This window comes from Mirounga angustirostris, unplaced genomic scaffold, assembly GCF_029215605.1.
Source record: "Mirounga angustirostris isolate CCGP_5_RB_7025 unplaced genomic scaffold, mMirAng1.0.hap1 SCAF_8, whole genome shotgun sequence".
Lineage (NCBI taxonomy): Eukaryota > Metazoa > Chordata > Mammalia > Carnivora > Phocidae > Mirounga > Mirounga angustirostris.
In genome coordinates, this window is record NW_026991716.1 from 142,294,696 (window position 1) to 142,314,777 (window position 20,082).

General features: G+C 37.0%; 1 protein-coding gene across 14 annotated transcripts in view; it reads right to left on the bottom strand.

Moving 5' to 3' along the window:
• PDE10A (phosphodiesterase 10A) overlaps positions 1-20,082 on the bottom strand; it is a 297,734-nt gene that overhangs the window by 66,888 nt on the left and 210,764 nt on the right. For all 14 annotated transcript variants that reach the window (XR_010413848.1, XR_010413847.1, XM_064598343.1 and 11 more), the window contains 5 exons: positions 11,580-11,720; positions 9,191-9,346; positions 7,484-7,534; positions 6,365-6,423; positions 4,434-4,485 (listed from right to left, as the gene is read on the bottom strand). Coding sequence is in view for 12 of the 14 variants with exons in the window: in XM_064598343.1 (XP_064454413.1) it covers positions 4,434-4,485; positions 6,365-6,423; positions 7,484-7,534; positions 9,191-9,346; positions 11,580-11,720 (459 nt within the window). In the remaining 2 variants the exon portion in view is untranslated. The remainder of the gene's footprint in view (positions 1-4,433; positions 4,486-6,364; positions 6,424-7,483; positions 7,535-9,190; positions 9,347-11,579; positions 11,721-20,082) is intronic.

Here is a 20,082-nt window from a genome sequence, read left to right on the forward strand (position 1 = left end):
AATCTCTATCAAAATTCCGATGGAATTTTTCACAAACTAGAATAAAGAATCCTAAAATTAGTATGCAACCACAAAATATCTCAAATAGGCAAAGCAATTGTGAGAAAGAACAAAGGTGGAAGCATCATGCTGCCTGATTTCAAACTTATTACAAAGCTATAGAAATCAAAACAGAATGGTTTTGGCATAAAAAGAGAAATGTAGATCAACTGAACAGAATAGAGAGTCAACACATATATGGTCAATTAATTTATGACAAAGAAGGCAAGAATATAAGTGGAGAAAGGATAGTCTCTTCAGTAAATGGTGCCAGGAAAACTAGAGAGCCATGATGGAAAAGAATGAAACTGGACTAATATTTTATAATATAAAAAAATTAACTCAAAATGGAATCCATTTAATGGAATGGAAGACCTGAAGCCATAAAACTTCAAGAACAAAACATAGGCAGTAAGCTCTTGGACACTGGTCTTGGCAATGTTTTTGTTTCTTTGTTTTTGTTTTTGGATCTGATTCCAAAAGCAAAGGCAACAAATGCAAAAATAAGTGGGACTACTCAAGCTAGAAAGGCTCCTGCACAGCAAAGGAAACCATCAACAAAACGAAGAGGCAACCTACTGAATGGGAGAAAATATTTACAAATCATATCTGGTAAGGGACTAATCTCCAAAATACATAAAAAAATGCATACAACTCAATAGCAAAAAATAAACAACCCAATTAATAAATGGGCAGAGGACCTGAAAGGCATTTTTCCTAAGAAGACTTGCAGATGGCCAAGAGGTATATGAGAAGATGCTCAGCATCACTAATCATCAGGGAAATGCAAACCCAAACCACAATGAGGTATCACCTAAATCCTGTTAGAAGGGCCAGTATCAAAAAGATAAGAACTATCAAGTGCTGGAAAGGATGTGGAAAATTGGGGAACTCCTGTGCACTGTTGATGGGAATGTAAATTAGTGTAGCTACTATGGAAAACAGTACAGAGGTTCCTAAAAACATTAAAAACAGACCTACCATATGACCCAGGAGTTCTTCTTTCAGGTATTTATCCTAAGAAAACAAACACTAACTCGAAAAGCTATACCTGCACCACCATGTTCTCTGCAACATTATTCACAATAGTCAAGATATGGAAACAACCTAAGTGTCCACCAATGGATGAACGGATAAACTGTGGTATATGTCTATACGATGGAATACTACTCAGCCATAAAAAAGAAGGAAATCTTGCCTTTTGTGACAATACAGATGGATCTGAAGGCTATTATGCTAAGTAACATAAGTCAAATACTATTTGGTCTCACTCATATCTGGCACCTAAAAGACAAAACAAACAAATAAAACAAAACAAAGTTCATGGATAGAAAGAACAGAGTGGTGGTTGCCAGTGTGGAGGGGGATGGAGGTGGACAAAATGGACGATGAGGGCGGAAGATACAGACTTCCAGTTGTGAAATGAATAGGTCATGGAGGTGTGGTGTTTAGCATGGTGACTATACTCAATGGTATTACAGCACATATTTGAAGGTGGCTAGGAGAGTGGATCTTGAAATTTCTTATCACAAGAAAAAAATCTGGGGGGGTAACTTTTTATGGTGATGTTTGGTGACTAGACTTATTATGGTGATCATTTCGTCCTGTATACAAGTGTTGAACTGTTACATTGTACACCCGAAACTAATGTTGTTTGTCAATTACACCTCAATTAAAAAAGAAAAAACGACAACTAGGTAAGAAAATACATATTTGATAAGAGAATTCTACTGTTCAGTGATAAGGTTATTATGTTGAAAAATCAACTGAAGAACAATTACAGGTAGTGAGAAAGGCTTCTGTTCAGAGATTAGTGATTCTGAACATATGTTTACATTTTCATTCTCCCCAAATATTAGGCTTTCAGTCTGAAATGGCGCTCTCACACGCTGAAAAGGAATAGAGAAATCCTAGACACCTTTTGGGAATATTTATGAGCTCCAAGAATCAGAAGGTCATTCTAAAAGCCACCCGCCTCTCCTATGCACGCACGCGCACGCACACACAGAGGTTTACTCGTAAGTGGAAAACAATTTCCAGTAACAAGAATGGATTTAAAATTCAGTGAAAACAAGAACACTGTTGGATGGAAGCAGCGAGAGTAACAAATTTTCCTCAACGTGTACACTTCTCCTACCTAATTGTTAGGAATGTTTGTTGGAGGTCCCCAGCAGATACTGTGTAACTTTTCCTTCTATTCCTAATTTGCTGTTGAGTTTGCAGTTATTGGGTATTGAGCATTATAAAATTGTTGTATGCCATTATTAAAATGATGTAATTTTTCTTCCTTTACTCAATTAGAATAAGGAATTATATTACTTTATTACTTACTGTTGAACCACTCTTGCATTCCTGGGGTGAATGCTGTTTAGCTGTGATGTAATCTTTACTCCTGAGTTTGTTGTTACTATATATTTCTGACCTTTGCATCAATATTTTGCTCAATGGCTTTCCTTTTCTCTGTCCTTGGATAACACCGGCATTAGGTCGAAAAGCCAGATGGTAGCCAGCGTTGGTGAGAATGTGGGGAAACCAGAACCTATGTGCACTGCCAGTGGGAACATAATATGGTGTAGCTGCACAGAAACAGTCTGGCCGTTCCTCGAAAAGTGAACCACAGGGCGCCTGGGTGGCTCAGTTGGTTGAGCGACTGCCTTCGGCTCGGGTCATGGTCCTGGAGTCCCGGGATCGAGTCCCGCATCAGGCTCCCTGCTCGGCGAGGAGCCTGCTTCTCCCTCTGACCTTCCCCCCCCATGTACTCTCTCTCTCATTCTCGCTCTCTCAAATAAATAAATAAATCTTTAAAAAAAAAAAAAAAGTGAACCACACACTAACATACGACCCAGCAGTTCCACTCCTAGGTACACACCCAAACCAACTGAATACAATTAAAAAAATGTATACAGATGTTCAAAGTAGCACTTTTCACATTAGCCAAAATGTGGAAACAAGCCAAATGTTCATCAGCCAATGAAAGGATAAAAAATAGCAGTCGTTCTGGTACTTGCTACAGCCTGGGTGGACTTTGAAAACAGTGTGCTAAGTGAAAAAAAGCCAGGCACAAAAGGCCATACGTTACATGATCTCTTTTATGTGAGTTGTCTAGAATACGTAAATCCATAGAAAAAGAAAGTAGATTAGTGGTTGTTTAGGACTGTTGGGGGGGTTGGAGGGAGGGAGGAGGATGGAGGCATAAGTAAGTGATGGCTAAAATGATATGGAGTGTTGTTTTGAGGTAATGAACATGTTCTTAATTGATTGGTGATGGTTGCACATATCTTTGAATATACTAAAAACCACTGAATTGAACACTTTAAATGGATGAAGTGTGCTGTGTAATTATATCTCAATAAAACTGTTTTTAAAAAGAAAATATTAATAATACTAGTCAACAAGTATTTCTTATACTCCTAGTCAAGCTATGTCAATCCAGATATTTATATTTTTAGTTTTCTTAATATTTTTCACTTCTTTACAAACTCCTTAAATTTTGTCATAGCCAAACAAATGATTTTTTAACTATGCAATTAAGAACTCTTTTTCATCCAAATAAAACTATCAATATAACTAATTAAATAAGGAATGGGTTTGAAAGCAATAAATAACCCCTAATGTTACTAATTCCCTTCATAAGCTTTCGGTCTCTACAAGACACGGAGCATATAATACTCCATACTCAATTGCCATGATTTCAAAGAGAAATACATCAGTGTGTATCATGAAGCCTGGAGATAAGCCTATAATAAACCCATAACTTACTGCACAGGATTACTATCTTTTGAGAAAAGACCAGGAAAATGAGAAGGAGAAAGAACCCTTGTCAAAATACACAACAGGGCAAGAATGGTGCCAAGCAAGCCTGACAACCTGTGGAGTGCACATACAGGTCACTTTGGCTGTAAGCCGCTTCTTTAAAGGAGTCTCGCCAGAGAACTAAAGCAGCAACACAAGAAAATATGGATAAAACTCTACTTCCTATGGCTTTCAGCTTCAAGTGCCTATTAGTCTTCCAGATAGAGAGGAATAATTGTGATTAAAACTAAACAGAATGGACCTTAAGATCAAGAAGAGTCAGTTGGGAATTCCTAAGGTCAGTCGGTAGGCAAAAGGTATTTTGGAGAGTATAAAAAGGAACTAAATGTTTTTTCAAAGTATAGCTCACCACTAACTAAATAATGAAAAACTCAGATGTTTTTTCAAAAGTTATTCAAAATACCTCCAAAATTAATCAAAAGTGACAAATAAATCAAAGCAACACCTCCGCTCATTAAGCACCATCTTTTCATCGTACTTAAAACGCTTTATACATCAAATACATGAAAATATTCTACTACGTATTAGGACATGAATCTAACAGTTAAATACAATCATTTTCAAAATAAAAAGCAGCCTACCATTATGTGTTCAAGTAGAGAGTCTATTGCGACTATGTTATCAAAATATGTCCTGAAAAAAAGGAACATAAAACTGGTAATTAATCTAAATAACAACATAGAACATATTAAACTGAATACATTTCCCATTTTTGTGTACATTTAAGCAAAAAATGTAAAGATAATGTTGATTTCTGTCCTTTTGTGGAAGCAACCAATAACATTACTTTAGAGAGAGAAATAAAACTTTATCATTAACTTTGGTATGAAGTCTCTAATTTCAGAGGATGAATTAAGTAATATTTTATTGGTAAGTACCTATTTTGAGAGAAAGTTTGTAGCATTTAACTAAAACTATGAAGGGATAAAATTGGGCTCACCATATTTAATATTTTCATGAATATCTGAAATAAAAATATTTAAATTTGCTAAATCTCATTAATATTGTTAAAATATAAATTATCACTGAAAAACTGGAAAGTTAAAATGTTAAACTGTACTGAGAAAGCAATGTAATTCATTTGAGAAGTAATACCAGAATACAAGAAATGATAATAGCCTACTGACTTTGCACAAGTAAATTATATATATTCATTACTATAAACAGCAAGTAAATATTTTGGAGATATATGGCACCTACATTAAAATGTCAACCTGATCAACAGATGAATCAGTAAGCATGTATTTCAGGGACTATGTTAATCTAGGATCTATTGGCAAGGTACTGCTTTCACTTTAGGTTCCTATGAATTTAGCAATGTACTCAGAATTAAGGTAACTTAATAATGATAAACAACGCCTTTTGTTGAGAAGACTACATTTCCTCTTCAGGTTGGAGCCAGCAAGACTTAGCACATGCTTAATCACTCTGTGCACAGAGGAACGTACAGCAAGGAATATGGTAAAGTCAAATGGGTTTCCCCTAGGGGAGAGACTTACAGGGATCTAACAGGACCGTGGGAGACTTGCAAGATACTCAAATACACTAGCAAAGGAAGGCGCACAGCTTCTCTTTCTATGTGTTCTGAAGTAGTAACATCATGTGTCCCATAGACACTGTTTAATTCTCTCTCTCAGAGACATAGCTGACCTATGGGATCAAATGAGAGCCCTCTCACGCTCATGGTTCCCTAATTTCATATTTCAAGAAATACATGTAACACAAAGCAGCAACTCCAGACTAATTAGTGATGGGATTACAACACTTGTGAACGATGTTATTAAGTGCTGCCAAAGTGATCTACGAGAGAGAACATGGTCAGAGCTGCTGCTGGTGGAAGAACAGGTACGTTATTCTTCTATTAACTTGCCAGGGAGACCGTGACCCTGAAGTGACCACATCTTGGGGAATTATTTTAGATTTCAGGAATTCAGTAGATGGGTCAGATCTATGGATAATCTTCCTTGTAGCAGGCAAAACCAGTTATGAACCTCGAATGTAATAAATATCTATAACTGCTTTCACTGCCAGCCCAAGGAGGTTTTTCTAGGTCAAACTTCAGAGAAATGGAACATTTTCTCTAAAATGATAACTGAGCTACCATACATGGGGAAATTAAAATAATACTACCAATAATATGGTTTACTTTACTGACATTTGTAGAAAATGCCAGAGAGGACTTTTTGGAAAGTAATAAACTAAAACATTTCCTCTTCTACTGTTCTCAGTTTTCTCCTACAAAAATAGAAATACTTAGTGTCCTTAACATGCTCTAGTGAGTCTATTTAGAAAATATACACCAAATTGCAAATTAACATTATCACATATAAATCTGCAGTCCTTCACTTGTAAAGTGAACACAGATGAGAATGTAACTTCACGGTCTGAAATATGAACTTTCTTACCAGACTACTTACTGACTGCAGTGGACAGTCAGTCGCTGTCCGAGCCTGCACTTAACTTAAACCACTGATCAAGAAGACCTACCTCAACTCTAGAAATGAACACTTACTTTGATACATCAAGTAGGAAGTCATTCAATTCAGTCTGTTTAGCAAGGCCTCTGCATACCTACCATAGAAAATAATGGCTATTAATCATAAGAGATTTCTGCTTATTTAAAATAACAATTCCTGAATACTATTTACTTTTTTTATTTTAAAAGACTTATAAAGCAGTAATATTATTAGTAAGAAGTCATATTTATCAAATGTTTAAATGTGTTAAGCTCTGTTCTATGCGCTTTAGCGTTACTGTCTCATTTAATCATCACAAAACACTATAGATTTGGGGTTTACTTTTATAATTGAAGCATAAAGAAGTTCAGAACCATGCTCCCACTCCGGAATTACTAAGTGATGGAACCAGCATTCAGATCCAGGGAGTCTACCTCCAGAGTTGCTCTTTAAAACTTCTTTCCACTTTAAAAAATGACACTTGGTGGGTGGTGGTGTATGTGCCCACCACCCACTTGGGCACATATTCCATTTATACTTGCTATGGTCGGATCTGAAAGGTCCTTGCTCCTCATACTATTATCCTGTAACTACGTACTTTATCTCCTCCCCTCACAAACCGTGAGTGTGCTGAAACAGATTTAAAAAACAAAACAACAGTGAAAAGAAGTGGAGGGTACAAAGCTCCTGTGTCCATGAACCTCGAAGTCCAGTTGCCAGGAAACTCGATAAAGTTTGTGATCTTTTAAATTAGATCATATTTTCAAGAGAACCAGCTATTTTAAATTTGAGATGAAAGTTTTCATATACCATTTAGTTTAAAGGATGTTTTAATTTAGGAAATGGAGTCATAAAAATATAATATCAATGCTACTGCCAGAAGAGACCACTCCTTTGCTTTCAGTGGAAAACAAAACCATAATAGAACATACACCATTTACGGCATAAATAATTTATAATTACATATAAATATATAAAAATAATTACAAGATATTTAAGGCAGGGAACAAGTAAATATAAGTGAATAGACACAAAATTTCAGAAATAACAAAATACCTAATATCCAAAAATAACACATTAGAGTCCCTTATTAAGCCCCACCCCGTCCCCCGGTGGCTGCACTTTAAACGACTCTTCTCTCAGGGAGCCCCTGTAAAAACACCCCAAAGGCACACCTGCACCTGATGTATTGCTACTGAAGCCCAGGCGAGATTTGCTGTTGCAACCTGAAAAAAGAGGATGAAACGCATTTTGATTAGTCACATGCAGACATCCTAACAAAGGACTCTAGCACGCATGTATATGAAGAATTTTCTGAGGCCACTGAGTATTTGAATATTTTGCCAAACATAGAGAATCAAATAGATACAAGATTTCTCGTTTACATTTCCCGCCCCTTTATAAATGAGTTTAATGTTCTCGTTCCTCTTAACTTTGGATAAAAAGCAAGATGAATTGCTTGAGAGAGCTATCATCCAATGATTTTCACATAAAATAATTATTTCTCAGTTTAACAAAAATACTATTAAAATGGCCTCAACCCCCACTTTGCAATGAAGAATATTTCTAAAATTTTGCTGACAAGTTCTCAGTTACTAGCTATTCTACTTCTTTTATTATTCATTCACTTCCCAAACATTCACTGGGTGCTTCCTGGGTACCAGGCAGTACTCTAGGTGCTGGAAACCTGGCACCACCACCACCCACCAGAACAGCTTACAGTGGACTGTGGGAGAGAGAAAGACGAGAAAGAGGATAAGGGAAGTGCACAGGGTCTTAGCTGGTGACGAGGGGCTACAGAGAATCAGAGGCACGACATGGAGATATGTGCAGTGTTCAGGAAAGGCCTCCTCCCTGACATGGCGACATGCGAGGACACTCCTGAAGGAGGTGGCTGGGGTGGGGACAAGGAGGACACGCACAATCCAAGCAGAGGGAGAGCAGATGCAGAGGCTCTGAGCAGGAGCCGGTCAGCCTTGCTCAAGGACCCCGTGTGGCTGGAGGGAGGGAGCAGGATAGGAGTACAGGCAGGGATGTGGGCCTCTGTGTACTGGGAGTGACAGATCACTGCAGTATCTGGCTTTAGGGTCAATGAGCCAATTCTGATTCAGGGAATAGTGCATAGAGCTCATTGTTTCCAAATGTGATGCTGGAATCTTTGTTCAGGATATCCTCTAGGAGGAGGACTTTTTTTTTTTTTTTTTTAAGATTTTATTTATTTATTTGACAGGGAGAGACACAGCGAGAGAGGGAACACAAGCAGGGGGAGTGGAAGAGGGAAAAGCAGGCTCTCCGCTGAGCAGAGAGCCCGACGCAGGGCTCGATCCCAGGACTCTGGGATCATGACCTGAGCCGAAGGCAGACGCCCAACGACTGAGCCATCCAGGCGCCCCAAGGAAGAGGACATTTTTAAGAAAACATAGATAATCAGAATGTGAGAACTCTCTAAAGTCATCCTCCTACTTTATTTGATTCACAATATGGCATACTTCTTTTTTTATTGTTAGAAAGGGTTCTTGGTGGCGCCTGGGTTAAGCGTCTGCCTTCAGCTCAGGTCATGATCCTGGGGTCCTGGGATCGAGCCCTGCATCGGGCTCCATGCTCAGCAGGGAGCCTGCTTCTCCCTCTCCCTCTGCCTGCCTGTCTGCCTACTTGTGATCTCTCTCTGTCTCTCTGTCAAATAAATAAAATCTTAGAAAAAAAAAAGAAAAAAGAAAGGATTCTTACTAAAATCAGTTGCTATATTTCTAATTTAATCAGTTTTCTCTCCAAATAATTACAAAACAAAAATAACGGTAATGTTAAGCAAATTGTGGTTTTAAATATTCATTCATTTATTAACTGAACCATATTAATGAGTGCCCTCAACAGGCTAGCCTCACCTCCTGATGACTCATACAGAAGGCTTCTTTGCCCCAGTGCCGATACAGCTCGAGGATACCAATCAAGTCACCAATTGCAGTGACAATTGGTAAACAAAGAACAGACTGGATGCGAGTCCCTGACTCCAGTCCAGTACCTCTTGGAAATCGTTCATCCTGAAAAATCAAAGGAGAAAAGATATAAATTCAGTGAAAGAAATGGAATCATTATGTTGAGATTCTTATTTCTGCCAGAAATTGCCTAATACTTGTAATAAAACATAGGCAGTCCTTTTCAAAGGAAAACCAAATGACAATGGACACTATAAACTATCTTTAAGAAAATGCTTATCTTTAGCAGCATGGCATCTGTTCACAGATACTGCTTTAGTGTTTCTTTATCCCTGTGCAGTAGAATTTAGTTAATCAATGAATACATATTCATTCCATGCAATAATAAAAGTAATTATGGTGGCTAACACACATCACCTTCTATGTGCTGGAACTCTTCCAAGGCTATATAAATACCACATGAAGGAAAGTAAATATAAAAAATTGTTTCTCTTCTATTTTTAAGGTTAGAATAATACAGAAGTGTATGTTAATGATAGTCATTCTGATTGAATCTCAAAAGCTCACATTAAGTATTCAAATCATCCAATAATTATCAATTACGTGTGAAAAATGCAATTGGTTCTTTGACTTTAATAACTTTCTAGCTCAGCAAATCACTCAAAGGAATACAGGGAAATTGAATGAATTGATACCAAAGCACCAATTCTATTTATTCAATTTCTGTCTGTAGGAAGCTTTTCATTAATCAAGAACAGTACAAATATGTGTTTGTAATTTACAGATCTTTGGAAAGCCTGCATATACAATAGAACATTTTCAAATGACAAGTTGTATAGTATCTACTTTTAACACTTTAAAATTGAAAATATTTGACATACAACATTATGTAAGTTAAAGTTTAAACTGTTGATTTGATATATTTATATATTGTAATATGATTGCCATTGTAGTGGTAGTTAGCATCCCTATCATGTCACATAATTCTTTTTTTTAAATTTTATTTATTTTAGGGGTGCCTGCGTGGCTCAGATAGTTAAGCGTCTGCCTTCAGCTCAGGTCGGGCTCCTGGCTCAGCGGGGAGCCTGCTTCTCACTCTCCCTCTGCCTCTCCCCCTGCTCGTGCTCTCTCTATCTGTGTCTCAAATGAATAAATAGAATCTTTAAAAAAATAAAATTTTATTTATTTTAGAGAGAGAAAGCGCACACAAGCGGGGGGCAGGGGCAGAGGGAAAGGGAGAGAGAGAGAATCTCAAGCAGACTCCAGGCTGAGCATAGAGCCTGATGCGGGGCCCAATCTTATTACCCTGAGATCATGGTCTGAGCCGAAACCAGGAGTCAGAGGCTTAACTGACTGAGCCACCCAAGTGCCCCACTTGATTATCTTTATAATGAAGATCTAGTCTTTCAGCAACTTTCTTTATCTGTATCTCTACCTATACAGATAATTGGTGGCAAAACCAGAATTAAAACCCAGATCTCATGACTCCAACTTAGCACTTTTTCAGAGCAATTTCATTACACCTCTATAGTCGTTTGCCTACTTGTCAATTTTAAAGTCTAAGCTCATGTAGTGACATTTCATCACAATACTCACATATAGTGTGGAAGACTGTCATTCCCCACACCCGTGTCCTTCATCAGTATCTTCCAATACTGATCTGGGCTTGTTTATGTCATTTACTTTGGCTAATGCAAGGATAGTAAATTTGATGAAAGCAAGGGTTGAAAACTCACTTGCACGTTTCACTTATTCTCTGGAACCTCTCCACCATCATGAGAACATTCCAGGCCAACTTAACTTTACATAGGGAGGTGGGGGAGTGATAAACACAGAGAGCTGAGGCCCTCTGAGGCCAGCCAGCTGGTAAGTGACGGGCCAGTTGATCTCAGATGCACAAGCCCAGCTGAACACAGCCCAATCAGCAGAATGGCCCAATGCACGGACTCCTGAGAAGTCCCAGGTGGCCGCTGTAGGACAACACTACAACTTGGGGCAGGATGGTACTCAGCATTAGCTAACACATTCCTGGCCGTCTTGCCAGGATATACCACACAGAACAGTGATCACTTAGTTTACCTAAATATAAACATGCATTTTATGCTTAACTGTACTGGTAGGTGCTTAAATAAGAACTCTTCAAATCTAGCTCTCAGTGGGTATATAAGGTATGATTCTGTGAGGACAAATTTTAGTTTACATACAGATTCATTTATTGATCTGTATCTTGCTCTAATGCTTTTATAAAATGGCTTGAGTCATAACATCAAAATGATATGTCATCTTTATGAAATAAATACTTCAGGTTACAAATGTCACAGAGTAAAAGGTCATTTACCCCAAGGATGTCTTCCACTAGCAACGTTTTTCTGGACTTGGCCACATAGGCAGAAATGGTGGTGCCCTGGGCAATGGGCCCAGCAGGGATGAGCCGGGGTTTTCCTTCCTTGATTCCAGGTGGAGTGAACACGCACAGACTCTAGCAAGGAGAAAGAACATGTTTTATAGACCTCCCTGTACTTGGCACCACAGAAAGACTCTTAGATATTACTTATCGGTCATGAGGAATCTGTGAGCCAACAAAGAGAGACAGAAGATGATGAAAAGTGCCTTGATCAAACTGGGGTATGTGAGGTGGAATTCTTTCTCGTATTCCCGATAGGACACAAAATGCAGGCTAGATATAGGACTCCAACGAATGCCTCGCAGAAGAAAAACTCTTAAAATAGCCTCCTATTTTGATATATAGGAAACAATAAAATGGAAAAAGAAAAGTTGTCCTTGGGGTCGAGGTATTGTCAAGAAACAGACATCAGGCCCAACCTCCCCTAGATAATGGACTGACAGATCTGGAGACAGGATCAGGGACTACAAGTCAAACTGATTTGGTTGTATTTTTCATTTTCTTTAAAAATGTTTTTAAGATTAGATAATCCTCTTAAGCTACACATGTTCCTACTAATACTTGCTATTACTAAGCAAATGTATTACTTAGTAATAGCAAAAATCCAAAATATTTTGGACAAATCTGGGTGCATCTTTCCCTTTCAAATGATTAGGTGGGAAGGTAAACTCCTGAAACTATTTTAAGATAAGTGTTTTTTAAAAATATGATCAGTTATTTTGACTAAATCCAGTATTTTTTTTTTTTAAAGATTTTATTTATTTATTTGACAGAGAGAGACACAGCGAGAGAGGGAACACAAGCAGGGGGAGTGGAAGAGGGAGAAGCAGGCTCCCCGCAGAGCAGGGAGCCCGATGCGGGACTCGATCCCAGGACCCTGGGATCATGACCTGAGCTGAAGGCAGTCGCTTAACCAACTGAGCCACCCAGGCGCCCTAAATCCAGTATTTTAAATAAATTTCGACTAAGTAAGAATTGCTAATCAAAACAAATCACCTAGAGTTGGGGGCAATATTTTGGCATAACTGTATTATGATTATCTACTCACTTCAAAAAATACTAAAGTTCAGGTAAATTCTCCCAGCATTTTACTTTTATCTTAAATTGGACTGCTGTAAGTTAAAGTCTGAAGACATCTGAAGCAGTAAGATTAGATAATCCTCTTAAGCTACATATGTTCCTACTAATACTTGCTAATATGAAGCAAATTCTAGTTGAAGACATTGAGATCGATATAATCATACACTTATTAGATACACGGTTTTCAAGCTCTGTAATGTCAGAGAACCCCTTCTTCCTATAAAATCTTACTATCACACGAGAGTAAAGCCTATAAACAAGCTCCTTCAATCAACTGGGAGTGGGGCGGGCGGAGGGAGGGAAGCAGAGCATAGATGCACCCCCCCCAGCTGCTTTAAATAAATGATTACTTACAGATTAGAAGCTAAGTTCAAAATATTTTATTCACACATATATCTGTATCAGTTAGCACTGTGCTTACATAGCATTTGTAATTAAGTACTATCAGTGCCTGTGAGAAATACATTTTAAATGACTCTTTGTAAGAGATTAAGTTAAAAATGTTTATTATGCTTTAAAATGATTTTAAAAATTTAACTACATATAAGATAGCAAATGACAATTCCACCTTATTATTTTTAAAGAGGCTAGAATTCATGTCACCAGTTTTAAAGTTACTGAGGTTCCATGACACACCAATATGCATATGGCGCAGATGAAGTTAGGACTTTGATTAGATTTAGTAACTATCACTGCCACAGTAAAAGTCAGTGTGCCACTCTAAGATTGAGAGAAGAGTAGAAGAATTATTCAAGAACAGGAAGAAGGGATGATTGCAAGAAAAAATTGTAAAGGATGTGGTATATTTAGCTTGAAGAAAAATCGAAACTGATAATGTTTTTCTCAAACTATGAGAAAGTTAATCACAAGATGGATGCTGAGCAACGTTCTCTTTACCAAAGAGAGAATGCAGGAAATGAACTTGGACGGAACTGAGGGGTTTGCCTCGCTCCTACAGAACTTCCTTGGACTGTGACAGAAGGTAAACTCTGGAGCAAGCTCCCAGCAGTAGCTTTGGATTTTTTTTTTTTTTTTTTAAGATTTTATTTATTTGACAGAGAGAGAGCGCACAAGCAGGGGGAGCAGCAAGCAGAGGGAGAATCAGACTCCGCGCTGAGCAGGGAGCCCGATGCGGAGCTTGATCCCAGGACCCTGGGATCACAATCTGAACCGAAGGCAGATGCTTAACAGACTGAGCCACCCAGGTGCCCCAGATTTTTTTTTTTTAAATAGTCTTTGGCTTTGTTTGTTGTTTGAAGATCTACAACAGACATCTTTTTTGGATGACTTTGCTATATGCCCTTTAAGGCTAGATTTAATATCTACAAGTTATAATTAACCTTCAAAAATCAATAATGAAAGAATAGCTTATATAATCCTATATTATTAGGAGGTCATTTATGTAATATTATAAAATATTTATTCCCTCTATGTAGGATTTCTATATGAGGCACGAGAAACAGATAAGCAAATACTGCACCAAGGGTGTATGAAAAGCTATTCTATATACTAGGCTTGCTGACCATGAAAGGTTTGGGAATCTTTCAACTACTTGATTGAATCTGAAAAACTTGTGGATAATAAATAGTTACCAAAAAATTAAATAATTCTTTGCCGTGGAAACTCTACCTTTGTTTTACCAACTACCTTATGATTTTTGTTCATATTTATCAAATAGAAGTGTTTCCAAATGAGAGCTAGATGAGTGCTAACAGTACTGAATAAATCGTCAAATGAAGGCCAAATGCTCAGGTGGGGAGGGAAAATGAGGACTGACCTAGGACTGACACCTCTTTCTGACGTGTTTCACCTTCTCCCCTCTGCATTAGTGCTTTTCCATTCTTTTTTGTTTCTGTGTTTTACTCCATACAATTCCCTGTGCAAAGGTTCACTTCATAACATCCATTTCTGATTGAAGATCAACCACTGGTTTGAATTCCGTGTTCAGTAATAACTGAACAATAGTTCTTTATGTTGTTCATCATCTTTGCAGTTGAATGCACTAATTGGCAGCTATTACTGCAGGTGGAAAAAATCTAACAAACCTCTAAATTAGAGGCTGAATTTTACATGTACTCAAGGGATGGGGAAGATTCATTAAGCCTACCTTTATTTACTCTCCAGAAATAATCAAATGGACAGCTGTGTACTGAACAGTCACTCCTCAGTGGTTAAGCTACTACCTTCACCACATACTCGGTCTCCGAGAATACTTGGGTCTGTTTCTGAATTCTCAATTCCATACCAGTCGGTTGATTGGCCACCACACTGCTTGAATGACTATAAACTTGTCGTACATTATGTGACCTGACAAGGCAAGTCTTGCTTCAGTTCTTAACGTTTCAAGGTAATCACAGTTTATTTGATAAGATATACTTTGCATCTTTCATTGGGAAAGGGGCTGCATTACTGAATTAACCAATAATGGGTGTAAGTTCTTGGGAAACTTACAAAGGAAATAGTAACTTTATTTTTATTTTTTAAATTTAAATTCAATTAATTAACATATAGTGTATTATTAGTTTCCGAGGTAGAGTTCAGTGATTCATCAGAGTAACTTTATTTAAAAAAAATCATTATGATTTTTGACAAGGGTTTGACTGGGATGTTCAGATTATTAAGATAAAAAATATTCTATTTTATAGGAGGGTGAATGGAAACTGCTTTTTATCAAACATCACTACACAGTATTTTAGAATGTATTAAGACTACATGTACTTACAACATATATGTATAAAACGCAATGTTGAGCCGAGTCTCTCAAATTAATTCCTGCTCTAACACTGTATCATCTATGAAAACTTTTATTAGCACAAACATATTTTAGGGGCTAGAGATAAAAACAACTAAAAACAAGGAAAAGGTCCAAAGTTTCAAACCTCAACCACCTCTACTCTTTCCAGAGAAGAAATCACCTGCATTCAGAACATGAAACTTGACAAATCCTGCTGTTGGTCTTTCTTCCCTCCACGGGCTCTCCCCGGGGCTGACTGTTAGTCCTCCACCTCCCAGGACCATCAGAGAGACTGGCCATGTGGTGGGAGGGGACAAATTAGCTTCTTCAGTTTTTCAAAGAAACCCATTATGAACTAGCCAATATTTCTGGAATAACAGCAATTTTTAATACTTATTTCTAAGGTTAGGTAATTGAAAGTAGGCAAGATTGGTAACAGTCATGACCAGTAGGTGGGCTCAAATGAACATAAAAAAGCATTCAAATTATAAAAAAGCAAATTAGGAGAAATAGATTTGGTGGAAAATGAACAATAGAAAAGACTATCACAATTTATTGGAAAAAAAAATCATGATTTTTTTGATGAAATGGGAAAATCTGGTTCATTGACATCAATTAAATAGATACATCAGGTGATAGACATCATTCTCATTTTCCTTCCCATACACAATTCAAAGACCACTTTATTCATGAAACTTTAGTTTTTATATGTTAAGGTTTCAACTGACAACCAGTTAAATTTTAGAAATATTTTAAAAGTGTATTATTTAGGCTTACCATTGAGTTATTTTTCTCACAAGACACTAGATGGCAGTGGACAGTAAATGAATTTAGATCTATGCAGATGGCCAGGAGCAACTGGCCCCCACGTTCACCTGGAACTTTAAAGAGAGAACTAGGGCGCCTGGGTGGCTCAGTTGGTTAAGCGACTGCCTTCGGCTCAGGTCATGATCCTGGAGTTCCAGGATCGAGTCCCGCATCGGGCTCCCTGCTCGGCAGGGAGTCTGCTTCTCCCTCTGACCTTCCTCCCTCTCATGCTCTCTCTCATTCTCTCTCTCTCAAATAAATAAATAAAATCTTTAAAAAAAATAAAAAATAAAAAAAATAGAGAACTAACTCTGCATGATTCTTAAAATTAACCTATTGAAGTTCATTGTGCAGTTGAAGAAAGTCATGCAATTACTTTAAGATCCTTGCTATAAACTGGTTTTAATGCCAATATATGAAAAGCTATCTATGAACTTACTTTATGAATTAAAAAATTTATGAGTTCGAAAGGTTTTCAGCTTTTACAAACAACTCTTATAGATAACACAAGAAAAACTGTAATAATATTATAAAGTATGTTATGTATCAGAGTAAAAGACCAGGTATGAAAGAGAAAACCTGTAAAAACAGTAAAAGTTTAATTAACCAAAAAAAAAAAAAAAAGTTATTTTCCAACAAATATTTCAAGAGTACCTTATACACATCATATGTCAGTCTCTGCTAAGGGTCAGGACATACAAATAAACTACTTCCTCTCCTAACTCCAGATTTCTCACAGACTGCTGCTTCTGCCTAAGAAAGCCCTTTATTTCCTCTTCTTACCTACGAAGTGAGAGGTCTTCCAAGCCCTGCTTCAACAGAGCTAATCATCTGAGTTGCTTGTAATGTGATCCACCCCAGCACCCCCATCAAATTCAGTATCTCAGAACACCTTGTCTTCCTCTCTGTTTGCACTCAAGACCCTATGTTATAATTAACTGTGGATTTCTTCATTTCCTCTACTGGTTGTACATTCTTTGATGACAGGAATGGTGGTTTGTTTTGTTTTTTATAATCTTTGTATGCTCAGCAATTTAGCATAGATTTTTGGTACACAGCAGGTATTTTAAGTGGTTTGCTGAATGAATAACAATCATGACATAACACTTACCCAATGGAAGTTAAACTAAGATTTAGAAAGTTTTAAACAGATTGTCAAAGTCACAAAGTGGTGAACTGGAACTCACATGGGCCAACTCCAGAATCACGATTTTTTGGGAAGCTGTCCTTCCAAGCTCTGAAACAATGTGTATAGCACAAGAATTCTCTTTCCTGAAGGACTGTCCCAGTGGAACGTGAACAAGAAAAGCACAGGGAAGGTATAATGAGGGAACCTATTCTGGTTCATCACTGTTCCCAGGGGTAGCAAACAGCCTGAACAAGGTTTATACTCAAAAACCCATCTGGAATATATGTCCTAGTGGCTTTTAGAAAAGCTTTATTTTAATACTGTTTTTCGTTTCTTCCATTTACTGGTCCTATTAGGTTTTCTATCATCATTTGCATTAAATGGGACAATTTATATTTTCCTCAAAAACTGTCCATTTTGTCTAGATGTCCATATTTATTAGTGCAAGCATCTTCTCATAATTTATCATTTTCATTCTATTGTTGTATCTTCTAAATTATTAAACATAAACAATTGTGTTTTCTCTTTTTTATTAATTAGGTTAGCAAACAGCTTATATCTGTATAGTTTTTTTTAAAGATGTATTTATTTATGTGAGAGAGAGGGGATGGAGGAGAGGAGGGTGGAGGGGCAGAGGGAGAGAGAGAATCCTCAGGCAGACACGGGTCTCAATCTCACGACCCTGAGATCACAGTCTGAGCCAAAAGTCGGACACTCAATTGACTGCACCACCCAGGTAACCCCTATTCCTGTACAGTCTTTAAATTCTCTTGTTTATATGGTTTTGTTTTTCTAAGTCCATAGGTTAAATTGGCAAATCCCAAGAAGACAGAAATTTTAATTTACTACCGCGTCTCTAGTACTTGGAATACTACCATTCAGTCGTACCTGGTAAGAATGTGCTGAATTAATGAATTAATATTCTTTTGTCTCTTATTTATTAACCCCTCAAAAATGTATACAAGATGTTTAATACTTTGAGGATGTGGATTTTCCACTGCAAACAACTTTGCCCAGAGCTTTAGCAATACTACAATTCATTTTTGTAAATATTATACTCTCCAATAACTGTATTTTTTCCCCAAGAGTCACAGTACACATTTTTAGTTATGTTAATTTCCTTGTTTTTAGACATTATGGGGATCTGAATTCTTACATGGGGGTTAAATGCATCAAAGTAGGGTCTAACCCAAAGAAGAAAGGGAAACCCATGTTGGTAAATCTTAAAATAATATAGAGTATTTTTACTATTGTATTCTTCTGTTCTTTTTGGGGGGGGTTTTGGTGTGTTTTGCTTTAAAAATTTTGATGCATCAAATATTTACAGCGTAAACTTCATAACAGCTCTGCCTTCACTGCAGACTAAACCCTTCACAAATCCCAAGTGAACTCCTGTTCCAATTTAATGCTTTTATTCCCCAAACTCAACTTCATCATTGATCCTGGGCCACTCGCTCTCCTTTTGTTTTCATTTTTCTGGAATAGGTTTGCTCCATCTAAAATTACCTTCTTATTTTATTTTTATTTTTTTAAAGTGTTATTTATTTATTTGAGAGAGAGAGAAAACACAAGCAGGGGGTGAGGAAGGGCAGAGGGAGAAGCAGGCTCCCCACTGAGCAGGGAGCCCGACAATGGGCTTGATCCCAGGACCCCGGGGATCATGACCTGAGCCAAAGGCAGAAGCTTAACCGACTGAGCCACCCAGGCGCCCCTAAAATTACCTTTTTATTTTCAACCACTCCTGAGTCCTTTGTTTATATGTGCCTCTATAAAATATAAGACAGTTGTGGGGTTTTTAAATCTAATTTAAGACTTTTTTTCTTCCAATAGCTGGGCCCATTCTACTTAAAATTTTGTTGTGACATATTTTTGTAAGGAGTTTCACAATCTATTTTATGTTTTATTTTTAGTGTTTTAATACCACTTAGTTTGTTTTCTATCTTTTCCTTAACTTGCCATGTTTTCTTTAAATGTTTTCCTCTCTGACAATACTGACGTGGGTTTTTAATTCTACTAGTGGAACTTTTGATATATTTAAATATTATTTAAATTCTATTTCTCAATGCATCAATTTTGGAGATTTATTTCCACTGATCCTTATTTATGAAAAAAGAAATTAATACTTTTATAAGTATAAGAATTTTATAATTCCTCCCATCTCTATCTTAATCCTTGGTATTTTTGATATAGACTAAAAATTTTATCTCAGTCTATTTGGGTTACATTTTATAAATTTTTCACGAAATCATATACATTTTGTTATAAGTGTGAGTTATTTAAGGTTTTATAATTGATTCAAAATCCTGAGGCAATTTAAAAAAAAAAAGATTTATAAATATCTGTAATATGCCACCTTGTATTAAGAAAATACACATGTATCTGCTCACCCGGGCAAAGATTAAAAAAAAAAAAAGCTTTATTTTATTTAATACAGTTAGCTTACATTTTAGAAGTACGTCAACATCTGTTCAAGCAATAGGTCAGATTAGATAATATGATACTTCTGAGAAGAACAATTTTAAAATTTTTTTAAAGGCTGGATAAAGTACATTTTACAATCCTTTCTAATGCATTGCTGTACTGAGAAGAATGGATGGAATCCACAGAAATCTAAAAAGAAGTCAATAAAGGAACCTTTAAGGCAAGCAAATCCTGAGCTGGATTGTTCTTGAGAGCAACAAAGCCTA